Source organism: Xyrauchen texanus, chromosome 47 (genome assembly GCF_025860055.1).
Source record: "Xyrauchen texanus isolate HMW12.3.18 chromosome 47, RBS_HiC_50CHRs, whole genome shotgun sequence".
NCBI lineage: Eukaryota > Metazoa > Chordata > Actinopteri > Cypriniformes > Catostomidae > Xyrauchen > Xyrauchen texanus.
The window spans coordinates 16038764-16055207 of NC_068322.1; the positions used below are offsets into that span (position 1 = coordinate 16038764).

The 16444-nt window shown below is 39.7% G+C and overlaps 1 protein-coding gene across 1 annotated transcript in view; it reads right to left on the reverse strand.

The window, feature by feature from the left end:
* The window catches only part of LOC127639000 (voltage-dependent calcium channel subunit alpha-2/delta-1-like), a 117205-nt gene that overhangs the window by 41411 nt on the left and 59350 nt on the right, over positions 1–16444 (reverse strand). Inside the window, exons 7-16 of the mRNA XM_052120797.1 lie at positions 8512–8643; positions 6042–6111; positions 5759–5809; positions 3162–3261; positions 2278–2436; positions 1498–1602; positions 1284–1362; positions 545–594; positions 371–460; positions 217–294 (exon numbers count right to left, since the gene is read on the reverse strand). Of these exons, the coding sequence (XP_051976757.1) occupies positions 217–294; positions 371–460; positions 545–594; positions 1284–1362; positions 1498–1602; positions 2278–2436; positions 3162–3261; positions 5759–5809; positions 6042–6111; positions 8512–8643 (914 nt within the window). The remainder of the gene's footprint in view (positions 1–216; positions 295–370; positions 461–544; positions 595–1283; positions 1363–1497; positions 1603–2277; positions 2437–3161; positions 3262–5758; positions 5810–6041; positions 6112–8511; positions 8644–16444) is intronic.

Genomic DNA, 16444 nt, shown 5'->3' on the forward strand with positions numbered 1-16444 from the left:
CAAAACAGGGATTACAGCACTCAGAAGAGACAACGATGTAAAATAAAGATGTTAAAAATTTCATTCCCTCAGCAGCTCTATTTGAAACCTCACTGCTGCAGTGGTATCTATATTTTTTAGCACAAAATGTAATGTTAAAACAATACACTAAAGACTTCCGAATATTATAAAGTTTTCTCGATTTTTTCAGAAAAATCTGTGAAGAGGGTTCATTACCGTATTCTTGTCTCGACTGTTCCTGGTGCTGGTTTTGTTGAACACTGGCAGTGTGCCTGTAATCACGAGGCCCAGCTCCTGCAACATACAGAAATAGAGCCATTCAGTTCTGTTGTTGCATCAGGTGTAAATCTTCTAGTGCACAAAGACATACCAAGGCATCCAAATAAACATTGGTCCATTTCACATTTTTGGCTTTCTTGTCTGCTTTCACCATGGGTCTGCCCAACACATCTAGATACTCCTGCAAGAGAGGACATTATTGCCATGCAGTAAACGCTGAGAATGCTCTTTCATGTGTTTGTGGGTGGACCAAACTGAAGAATACCTGAGTGTTGATCCTGATAGCACCAATGGAGGGGATCTCATAATAATAACCTGCAATAAACATGACATAAAACATTCCTACATTACCTCATGCATTGACATGTTAATCAATAAGGTATGAGAGGCTGTGCTATGGGTGTGGTTAGCCATGAAACACAGCATAACAATATAGCACGTCCTCAAGTGCCTTTTTGCTTTTATAAAAAAGCTTGTCCATAATAAAGAAATATTAGGACACAGATTTGCATTAAAGTATAATTTTTTTAAGGAATGGTTCAAAAATTTGAATTCTCATCATTTACTCCCCCTCATGCCATCTCAGATGTGTATGACTTTCTTTCTTCTGCAGAAACCAAATGATGATTTTTTGTATATTTTTAGAATATAATATTTTAGCTCTGTAGGTTGGTACACCAACCTATGAGATGTCAACCTACAGAGCTGAAATTGTCTTCTAAAAATCTACATTTGTGTTCTGCTGAAGAAAGTAAGTCATACACATCTGGGATGGCATGAGGGTGAGTAAATGATGAGATAATTTAAATATTTGGGTGAACTATCTCTTTAAGAAAATTCAGTAAGTTCCATGCTTCTGACACAAGTCTAGTCACTGACATGTAAACTAAGGTAAATAGTTGGGCTTTACAGTTGCTTTGCACTGTCTGTCAGTTTCCAGGACAGAAACAATCAATCTTCTGTCTAGACATATCACTTTAAAGTTTAATTTCAGTTTAGTATACCTTTGTTATTGCAGGCCATCCATTGTATTGGCCCCTTATCATAGTTATGCTGGCCCACAGAAAAGGTGAATATGCGAACCTGACAGACGAGAGACAACAATGGACAATGGCATGATTATAGCACAAAAGCAGACAAGGTATGTGCTTGTGTGTTTGTGTGTGTGTGTGTGTGTGTGTGTGTGTGTGTGTGTGTGTGCGCATGGTCCATGCTCACCTTTCTATCAGTGTTGTACTGATCAAAGATCTCTGATGCTCTCTCCTCTCCTCCATCAGTGAACAGCATGATGATCTTGTTGCAGTTTGCTCTGGACCCATTAATCTACGAAATGGACGAGTCATTTTGTATCTTTCAGTACTGCAGTATGTACTATGACTGTCCATAAAAGCAGAATAATGTGCAAAAAATGTATTTTTCATTGTGTCCACTTGCTCTAATATCTTTTGATACTGCTGCTAAATTTAAAATCTAAATGCTCTGAAAAGTCTATTAGAGATGTGTTTGTGAAGAATCCTATTAGAGGCCACAAGAGGGCGCAATATACTTAACGGTCCCTTGAGCTCTCTGCTGTGTTTTAGCAACTTGTTATTTAAAAGATGATTATTCTCAGCTCGACTTACAGCGCTACACAAAATAGGACTGTAATCAACATATGTCTCTCTAGCCACTGGACCTCACTTATTTATCAGTGAAGTTGCAATATTTAACTTATTTCTTTAGCAATTATTAAATGCGTTATTTGCTGTTATTAAATGTGTAATTTTTAAGAAACAGAACCAGAGTGATTATTTATTTATCCATTTATCTAGATGTACAACTAAATAAATTCTTAGCTCAGTGAATGTGAATCATGGGTAGGTAAATATCTTATTTTTGTGTGGAAAATAATGCTTTTAATTAATGGTTAAAAAAATAAAAAAATAATAAGGTAACTTTATCTTTAAGTCCAATAAATGTTTCTTGGCCATTTAATTCAGCTAAATAATATACTCTTACTGAGGAAAGCTGATCAAAAGCCTTCTTGAAACCAATTTTGTAGTCCGTGGTGCCGTTTGCTGTGATCTTATGCACTGCATCCCTCAGAATCTTCTTATTGCGGACGTTGGCCTGGACCAGGTTTTCAAAGCAGGCGACTGTTTTGGCCGTATTGTTAAACTGAAACCACATTTGAGCATTGTTGTCAGTTAACTGTCAATAAAAAACCTATAAAATACATTTGAAGGTGCAGGATGAGTGAAATATCTAATACATTTTCATCATCAGTCTCTCTCTCACTCGGTCCTCTACATACTTAAAGCTGGTTATGAAATGATTTTACATCATTTTGATACAAGGTTTCAATATGGTCCTCGAAAAGTCTCATGGCTCATTGCCAGCAATACACTTACAGCACTGTTGGCTAATTGTATTTATGTCAAGCTAACATCAAGCTGGAGTCAGGCCATAAAATACACTCGAAAACCAATTAAAGCAATGAAAAATAAAGTTAATTGAAACACAAATACATACAGAAAATAACTGATTTACTTGAAACCTGTATATAGAGACTGTGATATTATTTCCAGTCAATGGCATCACAGAGGAAAATAAGCACTGCATTTCAAAAATGTATCGCACAGCATTTAGAGCAGGGGATGATGGGAAAAATCTATAATTCTTGGCCTGCCATCTCTGTGGTGCCTTACTGAAACCGAGCAAAACCAACTATGATGCTTATTGATATTTCTGTTGCCTTCTAAGTTTTAATTGATACTCAGCAGGAATCCAGATTTTTCAGGAGCCATAATTAATCATTCAAACACTTGCACCAACACGCACACCCAACATTGATACTTCACTGCACATGTATCAGATAGCGAGTTAATTCGCTTCATACTCACAGAGACGATGTTGACGTAATCGTCGTCAGAGAGCGTTTCCAGCATCTCACTAACTGAAGTGTGAATGAGCTTCAAAGTCAGACCTGAAACACTTCCACTCCTGCAATTACATAGTTATAACATGCTCATTACGTGTTTATATCACATGTATAAACACGATAGTCCGTTACACTTAACAGCTGGGGTGTTTTAAGATTTTTATAAGGATATTTTGTCTGTTTTAAGTTTAAAAATTATTTAAAAAAGCAAAATACCTATAGCACTCATTAAAAAGCCTTTATACCCCAATTTTGCAGCACTCTCTACATTGGGATATTTTTGTAGTATTTAAAATCATCTTTATTACAGTATCCACAGTTTTCCTGAGCAACCACTGGGTGGTGCCATGATGATTCTAATTGCCTGTGTTGTATTTCTGGTCTCGAGATGCGAAGTAAAAATGGCCAAAAAAAGCGATCCATAGGAGAACGACAACCATTTAAGTGTTGCTTGGTGTAAAAATGAATTTCAGGCAGTTGTTGGCTGTTATAAGACATCAGAATAATTCATGATTTCAGCGTAACTAACCTCGGACCATCGCTTCATGTCATCTACACACTCAGGTGAGGCACTGTCTTTAAAAATTAAAAAATGGTCATCTGGACTCGAGCAAACACTGGAGACCGGAAATTAAAAACAGGCTAATGCTTCTGCATTCAGGAAAAAAGTGGATAGGAGAACTTCTTTATTGTTAAATGAATAATTCACCAATAGTAAAAGGAAAAAACACAAATCTGTCATAATTTGTTCATCTTCATGTTTTTCCAAACCCAAACCCAATTTTTTTTAATGCCGATTGCCCTGCGTCTTTGCAATACAATGGCAGTGGATAGTTGCTTGTTTTAAAACTTAAAAAAGACCCAAAAGAAGCAAAAATTTTGTTTTTGTGCTAAACAACACATGTTCTCACATGAACACACAACCATTATGAACAAGCTTTTCTCATAGCGCTCATGAATGCACAATGGACATCGATGTTTTAGCTGAAAAATTACTCTGGGATGTTTCTCAAAAAAAAACATATCTCATGCCTTCAGAAGACTTGAAATGTGGCACACAAATTGCATGGACTACTTTAGTGATATTTGGTATCCTTTTTGAAGCCTTAAAATGAGGCACCACACCATCCACTGCTATTGTATTGAAAAGACAACGCAAGATATCCATTAAAACACATCCTTCTGTATTCCTCACAAGATCATTCTGTCACATTCCGTCATATGGATTTGGAGCAGTTCACTTTTTTGGGTAAACTATTCCTTTAAAATAATCCAAAATATAAATAGAAAAAATACTGCTGAATCACTCATTTTGTTTCAAAGCAATCAGATTGATGCCGACAAGCAGATTATGGAGAGTCTGAACACAAAATGCAACAGAGGTAGAATGAACCATTCTCTGAATCAAGTTTTTATAGGTTAATAATCATTTTGTGATTCCACTGAGAGGTGTGTGGGCTTCAGCGTTTAGTCATTAAGCCAAACTGCATTGATTGGCTCAAACTGAACTACACTAAAGGGCTCAATGCCCAGACAGAACCAGACAGCACCACCATCATTATGGCTTAGCAGTGTGAAACAAAATGTATCAAAGCCATAATTTATAATACAATAAGATAAAATAGTAGTCTGTATATCAAATAATGATTTACTAATGCAGTTTTTATCTAGTGTTAAAAGAACACATATTAATGAATTGTAATTGCAAGCATGACTATTATGCTGCATGTCTATTTTGAATGCAGAATACTGAGTATTATAATCTAACATCAAATATAATATGATGACTAAGTTGGGAGTAACAGTGTGACAGAAACATCAAGCTCGTTTCTGCTTATAATATCTTATAGATCTATTTAGAAAAATCAAATATGTTTAATATTAATAAACCGCTTCATTTGACAAACAACTTCGGCATTTATCAGCCTGCCAAAGATCTTCATTCTGTTCCAGGTTAAAAGAAAAAAACATATTTTTCATTTCTATCCCTCTTGCCTTGGCTCAGTGTCAGCCTATAATCAGCATCTGTCCCTCCCACACACACACACACCTCTCTCTCTCTCTCTCTCTCTCTCTCTCTAACGCTGATAAATGACTCTAATGAATATGTGTGAATGTGTGTGAATGTAATGATTTTAATGCACAACGTGGACGCAACGAACCACCAGATGCAAAGCGGATATTAGTTATTATTATAGATGTTAATAAATATCATTCATTCATAATACTCAATTATATATAAAATTATGTGAAGCAATATTTAAAATTTTCCCCAGAAGTTAGCTAAATCAGACAAAACCTCCCTTTAGGTATGCTCTCAATGGTAAAAATGATTTGTTAATTAAGTAAATACTTTTTTATTATTATTATTATAAAAATACAAATAAATTTTTTTAGGGGTGGGGTAAGGACCAGTGAGACAAAATGGCTTAATAAACATACTAAATAATGCATTATTGAAAAACTGTGAGAGGTTTCTTTGAGGGTTGTGTTTACGGCAGAAAATATAATTAGCTCAGTACTGTATATAATCAGTAAAATATCAGAGACTTTACTCACGCATCCACCAGGATCAACATGTCTTTTGGTGAAGCTGCACCCTGAATATACCTGTAGACAGACAGACAGACACACACACACACACACACACACACACACACACAAATACCATCAAGCTCTCAGGCATGGTAGATCAGTCTCAGAACACAATGACTCAGAAAATAAGGACAAATTGCTTGCTATCTTTCTCTCTCTCTCTCTCTCTCTCTCTCTCTCTCTCTCACTCTCTCTCTCTCACACACACACACACACACACACACACAAACAGCAGAGGTTTGCTCACCAGGGCCTCCTGCGCACATCATACAGGTCAATCTTCTTTGGTGTTTTCCTTGTGTCCACCCAAGGGGAAGCTAGAGTTTTGAGATAATATGAGAATTATGAAATACTCCAATTATTACCTTCCTAACTTCTACAATCACTTCTTAAAAAGGAAAATGCAATAATTACAAGTTATTTAAACAATCTGTTCTTTAAAGTAAGTACTGTCAGAAGAGGTTTTATAGAGGTTATAAGGACCTGTGAATATCTCTCTGGGTTGCGTATAATGGCGTCCCTATGTGTTTATATTTGGTTGCATGACCTTGAACACATTTAAAGAGCAACAGAGGGCTGGTGACAGAGCTGACAGCTCAACACAATGACTCAGTATTTACAGCATGTGTGCTTGTGTATGTATGTGTTTGTACACTGACTGAATAAGCAGTAGCAAACTGAAAAGTGTCTGACACACATTGATTTTGCCAAGTAGTATGCATTCCTGGATCAACATCTTGTGTTGGTCCTGTAATATCTTCCCTAGTTCGGATTGGTTAATAGGAGTGTTGTTCCAGGACCAACAAAGGATGTCATGCAAGGAACACATCCTACTTGGTGAGCTCCAGGGGCGTAGCAACATTTATAACCATTATAATGGGACATTTCCCCCTCCATTTTCAACACCACTTTTTGAGAAATAAGAATTACATTTTAATATGTTTATTTTGCTTAATTGTGGTGCAAGTGCAGCCATTCACCTAAAACAAAAGACTTTAAGACACAACAGGAGCCTCTGCCAGCTGGTTGCTTTGGCAGTGGGCGGAATCCCATTGGCTAGCACTCACATATCAGTCCCTGTTTTGTCTCAGCAAATCAGTTCGGGTGAACGCAGACATTGTGATTAATATTAATGGGCCCAACAGCCTGCAAGCATTAGTGCAACAGACACTGAGCTGTTTACAATATACAACCTATCTGAGACAAGGCTTGAGCAAAAGAGAAGTCATCTATTGACTATTGTTGGTTTAGCTAATAGTCTTTTGCTTGTTGTGTAGTCCCCAAGACTTACTCAACTGGCCACATGGGGCCACTACATTTTTGGTCACGGCTATGTGCTCTTGTTGTTTTTTAGTAGTGATGGGAGAAACAAAGCTTCAATTGAAATTTCAAATCAACTTAACCAATTGCTTCTGAAAATGATTTACTATTTTGAAGCACTCGAAACACAGCACGATGAGGACATCTGCTGGTGGGAAAACTCCAGCCAACAGCAGCTACAATGACACGATGCATTGGAAATCATATACTGCATTGTATATGTCATTTATTTTTCATGGTAATCTACAATATCCTGGAATAAACAGATCAGAGTCTTTGCAGAATTTGTAGTTCGTATATACCGTAAGTTGGCTTTTTTTATGATTACAGTTTTGTAATTAATTTAAATACCAAACATTACATTTTTATTCTGAAACAACACTTAACTCTGTTTTGTATAAACAAATGTAAAAAACATGTATGCTTCTATGCATTGTGCAATTAACATTTGAAAATAAAATGGTTATGGTATTAATTTACGCTCAGTCAGTATGGAACTCAAACTCAAATATGGAGTGCTTTAGATTAATAGTCGAGTGTGTTAACCACTATAATATGCAGCTTTTGTAATATCACGACATTGGGTTTGCTTTTTGTAAAAAAAATCTCTTTAAATATAACAAAATATCTCTTTCAAATTTCTTTCTCTTAAACAAAACATTTCGATTTTTTTTTTTGCGGTGGGAACACAATTCAAGGTGATCAACAGGTAATTTAAAACTACTGAATTGAAATCAGCAACTTTTGTTTGAATCAGTCTGATTTTCTTTTACGGACTTGAGTTACTGCTGAAATGACTCGAGATCAGTTACAGCCTGCATTTAACGCTGATTCAGGGTTTCACTATTGGATTAATGCCCCAATAGCGTTCAACCGTGAAACATTTAGAAAAGTTTCAAAACAGTATGGCGTAACAAAGCCTTGTTTGCTAAAATCAATTGACATGGTCACTTTGATACACGTTCCGAAGCATTGGTTCGAAACAAATGATTCGTAAAGGTTTAGAAGCTTCATGAAGCCGTGTTTCTAATGCACCCATCACTAGTTTTAGGCTTCCTATTCCTGTTTCCAGCCAATTCATAATGCTCACGACCCCTCAAGGCATTATGTTGAAATCCATTGAACTCGGAACGTAAAAATGTCCAACTTACTATCTAGAAAAGTGGAGTATAACATTATAAGTCAAATGACCTACTTGGGAACTCAGTCAAAAACTTTTATACCTTAGATGCGGGTGTATGATGTCATGTAAAGATGGCGGCACACAGAGAGATGTTGAAAAAACTTTTGCAAAATGGAAAATGAGTCAAACTTACATTATATAGATAATAAAGCCTATGCAGTAAGTATTGAAAGCACTTGATAATGTGGTATTTCAGATTGTTACAGTGCATTACCTGGGAAGTATCGGGCCAGGCCAGTTGCACTGCCGAAGACCTGCCAGAGGAGGGATGGGTCATCTTCTTTGTTCTTCTTGAAGACCTCATCCAGAGCTGCAGTCCAGTTGAGCTCATTCAGAATTATTGTGGCTGTAACAAACACGTGCACATACAGGGTCAGGCCACATCTATATATTTTCTGCATGTATTCGTGCAACAGCATATGTCGATGTCGTCTGATGATTGTGGCTTACTGATATGAAGCATATTTACAGTTCTTAAGCAAAGGGAGCCTCAAGAAGTTTTCTGAGAGCTTAGTTCAAACAAACTCAAATCCCCAAACAGCAATACATCACTGCCATTCCTCGCCAAACACCAAAAAAAACTCTCAGAACTACAGATCCCATCATGCAACAACTCAAAGTGATAAATCACTTGAAGGAAACGCTGTGGGATAGGAAACAGCAAAGTGAGCAGAGGAAGAAAGGACTTACATATTTATCTGTTTCTCAAGCTCACCTATTATATCATATAAGAGCAATAGCGAATTAAGCATTAAGACCACCATTAATGATACATTTTACATGGATTCTTTTCTATTGGATTTTAAATATGTTCAGAGAAAGTCTTTTGATTGTCAGCTGCTGAATTTTAACTAAGCCAATTGAAGCAAAACTTTTAATTTGGTGTATATTATAATGATGTGTATATAATTTTATTGTCTGTCATATCTCTGAGATCAGAAGTTTATGTTAGTATCTAATTTGATTTTGTAAGTTGGCATTTTGGTTGTTTGTATAATGTAATAAAGGGCATTTTCAAATTCAATTATCTCGGTCTCTTCCACCTTGTACTTTATTCTTGATACATCCAGCTGTCACTGTTCATCTTCTTCCATTTCCATCACTCATTCCAGCCTCTCCATCCAAGTTACAAACACTCACTCAATGACAACGGTAAGAGTTATGTATGGAAAAAGATCAAATTTATTCTGGTGGAAATGTGTGTGAGAAATGTGCTGTGAATCATTGTACTCAATTTATAGTGTAATTTACACACAAATTTGTTTGTTTGTTTCTTTTAATGCCATGCCAGCTTCTATGACTATTTTTATGGTGAAATCCAGGTTAAAATATATTAATAGGTAAAAACAAATCAGAGATGCGGGTTGGCGTTGTTTTGGTGGCACGAGGGGGACCTACACAAAATTAGGCAGGTGGTTTTAATGTTGTAATTGATTGCTGTAAGTCATTTTTTACTATAAATATATACCTTTGACCAGTAGGTGGCGATAGACACGAACAATGCGAATCACCAAAAAACAAAAGTAGAAGAATGTGGATGTGAAAGTGGAGATTTATTTTAAGGACTTAAATGTTGATCTGTTTTTTTTAATATCGCTGTGACAGGGAGGAGGGCGGGCCGGGTCGTGATTATACACACCCAGTCCCTTATCAGGCTAATTAAGCCTCCGAGAGGGATAAAGGCAGACTGCGGAAGGTGGTGCAACGAGAAAGAGATTGTTTACGGTCAGCTGACCATCATGTATGTTTGAAAGTGAAACTAAACAGGCACCCCATGTAACATTCAGATGTAAAAGTAAAGGGGAAAATTAAGGTTTAGAGTAAAGACTTCAATTTAAATCTGTTTCTCACCCACACCTATAATATATTGCTTCTGATGAAATATGAAACTATAGCATAAAAAGAAAAATATGGAGTACACTTTTTTTTAACGACATTTGTGCTTTCCCTCTTTTGAAATCCATCAGCTGCCACTAATCTCATGTGTGTACATAATTTTCTTATTAAATATGAATTTCCTTTTTTAACAGTAGAACATTTACTGAATGTGCCTTTAAATATGGGAATGGGAACAGTGCTGTTCCGAAATATCTCAGTGTGCTTGGGCAGAGTAGGGGGTAATGGGTAACTGATGTTTCCAGATCAAGAGAAAATCATGCAGAAAGCACAGAGAATAATTTGAAGTGAGCAAAGGTAGATAAAGAGAGACAAAGAGAGATGAGTCATATGATGACTGTGACAGCTTCAGTCCTCATCAACAGCACAAATTTCACAATCATATTTGCCGTGAAACACTTGGACAAGTACAACGGTGAGCTCATCACTAAGACAATCACATTTCTGCCAAACACAGAAAGCATAATAAACAATGACAATGTCACACTGCTGACACAGTGTTATGAATTGTGTGAAGCAGGAGAAGGCAGACGGGTGTTTAGGATCCAAGCGCGGTTTATTTGTAAACAATAATCAGGAAAACACAGGAACAAAGGAAGAGACCACGATGGGCAAAACTAAACTCAAACACAAAATGAAACACAGGAGCAAAGAAAAGTCCACAATGGGAAAATCAAACTAAAACACGAAATGACATCCAGGCGTGCACAGGGTGAGGGAACATCCACGAAGGGTAAGGAAATCTCTAACTGAACATCCACGAAGGGTAATACTCGAACGAACAGACAACTGCAGGGAACATGAACAATGAGAGCATACATGGACATAGGTAACGAACATGAAACGTCAACGCACGACAACAGGAAGGGAAAACAGCGGGGTTTAAATAAACAGACACGGTAATGACAAAATTACAGACAGGTGCGGACAATAACACACTGACAGGGCCGGAAATGACGGGAAGAAGGGAAGTGTAGTTTTCACAAAGACAGAGAAACACGGGCAGACAACAAGGTAGACATGACAGGGTGCGGGCGACACAAAACCGTGACATAATCCCCCCTCAAAAGGACCGGATTCCAGATGGTCTTAAAAAGAAAAAAAAAAGAAACAATAAAAAGGAATGAAGAACCCAGGAGAGAGGGGGTAGACTGGGGGGAAAACAGACAGACCAGAGGGAGAACAAGGGGCACAAAGACAGTTCACGGGGGTGCAAGGGGTGCTGAGACAGGCCAAGGGGGCAATTAGGCAGTCCACGGGAGGCAGGCAGACCAGGGAGGTCGAGAGGGTAGACAGGCAGACCAGGGAGGCCGAGAGGGCAGGCAAACAGTCTATGGGGGTGTGCGAAGGGGACCGGGTCCGGTGGCCTGGGGGGCGTCAACCGGGCAGGGGCAGGTTCAGGAGGCCTGGAAGGTGGCCACAATGTGGGGATAGGCCTGGGGGGGCTCGGGAGCTGGCCACGGGACGAGCACCAGAGTAGGAGGTCTGGGAGCGGGCCATGGGGCAGGAGCTGGTTTGGGTGGCCTAGGAGCTGGCCTCTGGGCAGGGGCCGGTACAGGAGACCTGGGAGGTGGCCGCAGGACAGAGGCTGGTGGAGCCGTAGAAGACTTGGGAGACGGCGCCAAAGGAGGCGTAGGCAAGGCCGTGGGGGGCTCAGGAGGCGGAGCCGAGGGAGGCGATTGCGTAGAAGGCCCAGGAAGTGGAGCCGAGGGAGGCTCAGGAGGCGGAGCCGAGGGTGGCTCAGGAGGCGGAGCCGTGGTAGGCGGGGCCAAGGAGGACTTCGAAGGCGGAGCCGTAGAAGACTTGTGAGGCGGCGCCAAGGGTTGCTCAGGTGGCGATGCCGAGGGTGGCTCTAGCGGCAGAGCCGAGGGAGGTGGCGCCGTAGGAGGCTCTTCAGGCGGTGAGCTGGAAGGCTTCGAAGGTGGAGAGCTGGAAGGCTTCGAAGGCGGAGCCGAGGAAGGTGGCGCCGTAGGGCCTCTAGAGGCAGGGCCCTAGGAGGCTCTTGAGGCGGTGCAGCGGGAGACTTGGGAGGCGGAGCCGCGGGGGGGCCTGGGAGGCGGAGCCGTGGGAGGCCCGAGAGGCGGAGCCATGGGAGGCCCGAGAGGTGGAGCCGTGGGAGGCTCGAAAGGGTAATACTCGAACGAACAGACAACTGCAGGGAACATGAACAATGAGAGCATACATGGACATAGGCAACGAACATGAAACGTCAACGCACGACAACGGGAAGGGAAAACAGCGGGGTTTAAATAAAGAGACACGGTAATGACAAAATTACAGACAGGTGCGGACAATAACACACTGACAGGGCCGGAAACGACAGGAAGAAGGGAATTGTAGTTTTCACAAAGAGAGTGAAACACGGGCGGACAACAAGGAAGACATGACAGGGAGCGAGATCGACAAAACCGAAAACACGGTGCAGACGACACGCAACATGGTGCAGAGGACACGAAACATGGTGCGGACAACACGAAACATGGTGCGGGCGACACAAAACCGTGACACACAGTGACAAGAGATGGAGCAAGAAAGATGAAAAAACTAACTTTTCTCTTTGAACTAACATGCACAAATGAATTACGGATGCACCGACACCACTTTTTCTCTTCCAATCCGATTCCAATATCGGAAATCTCCATATCGGCCGTTACCGATCTGATACCCATATTGTTTTTTGCATAATCAGTTTAGAATATCTTTACATTATTGTATGGAACTAATTGGGTATGATCTTTAATATGTAAAGAAACACAAATACTGGATAATGTAGAAGCAAAATTAACAGTAACTCCAGTATAAGTCATCAGGACAACAAGACGTTTTTTTTTTATTTTTTATTTTTTCAACTTGTACCTGGACTTTAAAGGATTCAGATCTCCTTTTTGTTCAATTTATTTGTAATATATCAGCTCACTTTTCATTCACACAGTAATTATTTTGGAAATCATTCAACTTAAATATTATTATCATTTGTAAACAAATAATAATATATTATAATAGTAATATTTCTCAATCGTGCACCTTTAACTTTTAAACCCTCATGCTTTTATTTTGACATTCTGAACTAAACAGGACGTACTGTGTGTCTGTTTGTAGGCAAGTTCACAGTAGTTTAATTCACATCTTATTCAAATTCTGGTAAAATGCACCTCCAGTGCCATTTTAAATGCATATTATAAGTGAACCAAACTATTGAGCATCTACATCTGAGATGTGGTTCATTAGTAGCGCTCAAATATTGCTCACCGCGTGAAGACTAAAAATATGAACAAATTTAAATTTTGTTTTTATGGTTCTTTTATGTCATTATGAATTTATGAGCTTGACAGCAATGAACATGACTAAAATACAGTATCGAATTTGGATCGGGCTTGTCAGACCGATACTCGATCCATTTAAAAACATCAGTATCGAAGCCAATACCGATCCAGGCATCGGATCAGTGCATCCCTACAATGAATCATGCACCGTAAGATCAGACATGTGTATTAAAAATTTAAATATATCGCTTGCACTATTCACAATGGTTTATGGGAGTGAGTAGTCAATTCAAAGCACTTTTGCAGCATTTACCATTTTAATCGTTACAGCAAGTTCTCTGATTGGTGGATCTTTTTCAGAATTGTGGGTAATGTAGTACTCCACGAGGATAGTATTATTGACACTGACTTGTGGCTTCAACAGAAGCATATATACATTTGTTTAAAACCTCTGAGTTCACAGATGGTCTTGAAAGGGATCTAGGGATGTATTGAGCCAAAAGCAGGGGCGCAGTGGTTGCGGTGTTGCCAAGTTTGAGAGCACGGCTTTGGCGGAAGCATGGTAAAATGCTTAGGCTGCGGTGGGTTGGTATTAGCGGTTAGTGAATGTGGCTGAAGGAAACTGAAGAAGTCGGACATAGATCGCATTGGTCAGCAGCTAATCATTGCGGAGAGCCAGGGCTCGAGGTTGGGCAGGCATCTGCGTTCTGCTGAGATAATGGCCTAGACCAGCACTCTGATAGTGGGTGTACATTGTTGGAAACGGAACAATGGAAGCAGAACTACCACTACTTGCTACTTCCTTGAAGGATGGGTTTATAGATAATATAACATTTACGGATAATGTAAACAGTAGTATGTAAAATGTCCTGGTTACTTCCATAATCTCCATTCCCTGACGGAGGGAACGAGATGTTGTGTCGATGAAGTGACACTAGGGGTCACTCTTGGGAGCCCGATACACCTCAAATCTTTGATAAAAGGCCATTGGGAATTGGCAAGTGGTTTTTGCATGCCACTACCCCAAACATACAGATATAAAGGAGCTGGCACGCATACCGCTCATTCAGGTTTTGTGCTGAGGAGCCGAGAGTAAGGTCCCGGCCATTTCAGCAGGTAGTTCGGCGTTGAACGCTTGCAGGTCAACTACCCTCTTGATAGAAGGGAGTGCTGTCAGGAGGGCAGTCTTTAAAGAGAGTGCCTTAAGCTCAGATGACTCAATTTGCTCAAAGAGGGCTCCCCGTAGACCACAAAGGACTACAGAGATTTCTCATGATGGAACAAGGTGCGGTCTGGAGAAATTAAACCTCCTGGCGCCTCTCAGGAACCTGATGATCAGGTCGTGCTTTCCTAAGGACTTACCGCCCACTGTGTCGTGGTGTGCAGCTATAGCGGCTACACACACCTTCAAGGTGGAAGGGAACAGCCGTCCCTCCAACCTCTCCTGCAGGAAGGAAAGCTACGACCCGACTGTGCATTCTCTGGGGGTCTTCACGTTGGGAAGAACACCACTTAGTGAACAGACACCACTTCAAGGCATAAAGGGGTCTCGTAGAAGGGGCCCTAGCCTGAATGTATTATTGGCACAGGTGACTCGTCTCACTTTGATGAGGATGTACAAAATCATTTGGAGTTTGTGCCTGAGAATTGGACTTAAAAGATACTATATGGGCATAATTTGCAGTAGTGTGGTGAATAAAACAAATTATTTGTATTGTTAATCTGTAATAAATTCCACAGAAAAATGTAAATACTGTGAGTTATGAAGCAAAATGCAAAGCCAAACCATCCAGTGTCGATTTCAACTCTTTTCTTTAAACTTGGGTGGAGCGCAGGTTATGACAGATTGTTGAACACTTTTAAAGTCATGCAGCAATAATGTTCTATGGTCGAGTTTGTAAGAGTTTGTAATCCAATAATTCAGGCAAATGTAGAGGAGACCTATCTGTAAAATTACATTTATGGATTGATTTTACCTGCGTGAAAAGTTTGTCCTGGGTTGGAGGAGAGAAGTTCATGTTATAGTCTAGAGATAAGTAGAAGTTTGTAGAAGCGCTTGCTACATGGTTATCGGAGCAGCCGAGGCCAGCTCGAATGCTGCAAGGAGGCAAGACACGTTTGTGGAATGATTCATGACCCGCCTCTTACAGAGCCGAATTCGGCTCTGATTGGTCAACCACTTAGAGCGTGAGTCAGAAATATAACGGCCCTTACATAACCGAGTTTCAGCTCCAGAGGCTTCCTGAGCAGCTCATTCCTGAGGCGGGCATTATGCAAATGTATTACATAGTGATGTAGCTATGTCATGGAGGCTGGACTGCAAACCAGGCATTTCAGGCAGTTCAAGAGCAGTGTTTTCTGTTGGAGAGAGTACCTCCCTTTGGTGCAGACATTTTGCTTTTTAACTTTGCAGACCTTTTACGTGCACAAACAGCTACAGTATATTACACACTAAAGGAAAGGTAAAATCCAAAAAGCATAATAGGGCCTCTATAATGAAACTACATGTTATATTTCATGCAATGAAGTATTTCACACTGAGTGTACTGTAATTTAAACATACCATATTACATATTCATAAATGTTATTTGTATGTAGCAAGGTGCATGGGAATAGCGAAGTGAAAAATTGAAAAATGTAAATCGAGTGACACGCATTATAATTTAAAGCAACACATTCTGGGACATAGGCCTATTTAATCTTTTATCCTATTTTAGCCTTTTATTGGTGAAATTGGAAATGGTGTGTTCTAATTGGTTGATGACGTATTTTCTTGTCTTTTCATTTGTTGGATTTTACTTTTGTTAGTATTTATACAGTCTCTGTTCAAGACTGTATCTCTATCTTAGTCATTTCTTCACACCTTTCCCCCTCTTTTTCCCTCAATGTCCCTCTGACATGATTTTCCATCTCCGTTTTTCTCACCATACCATTCTGCTTTTAAATCCTGCCTTTTCTTCTTTCACCTCTTTTAAATTCTCCTTACTC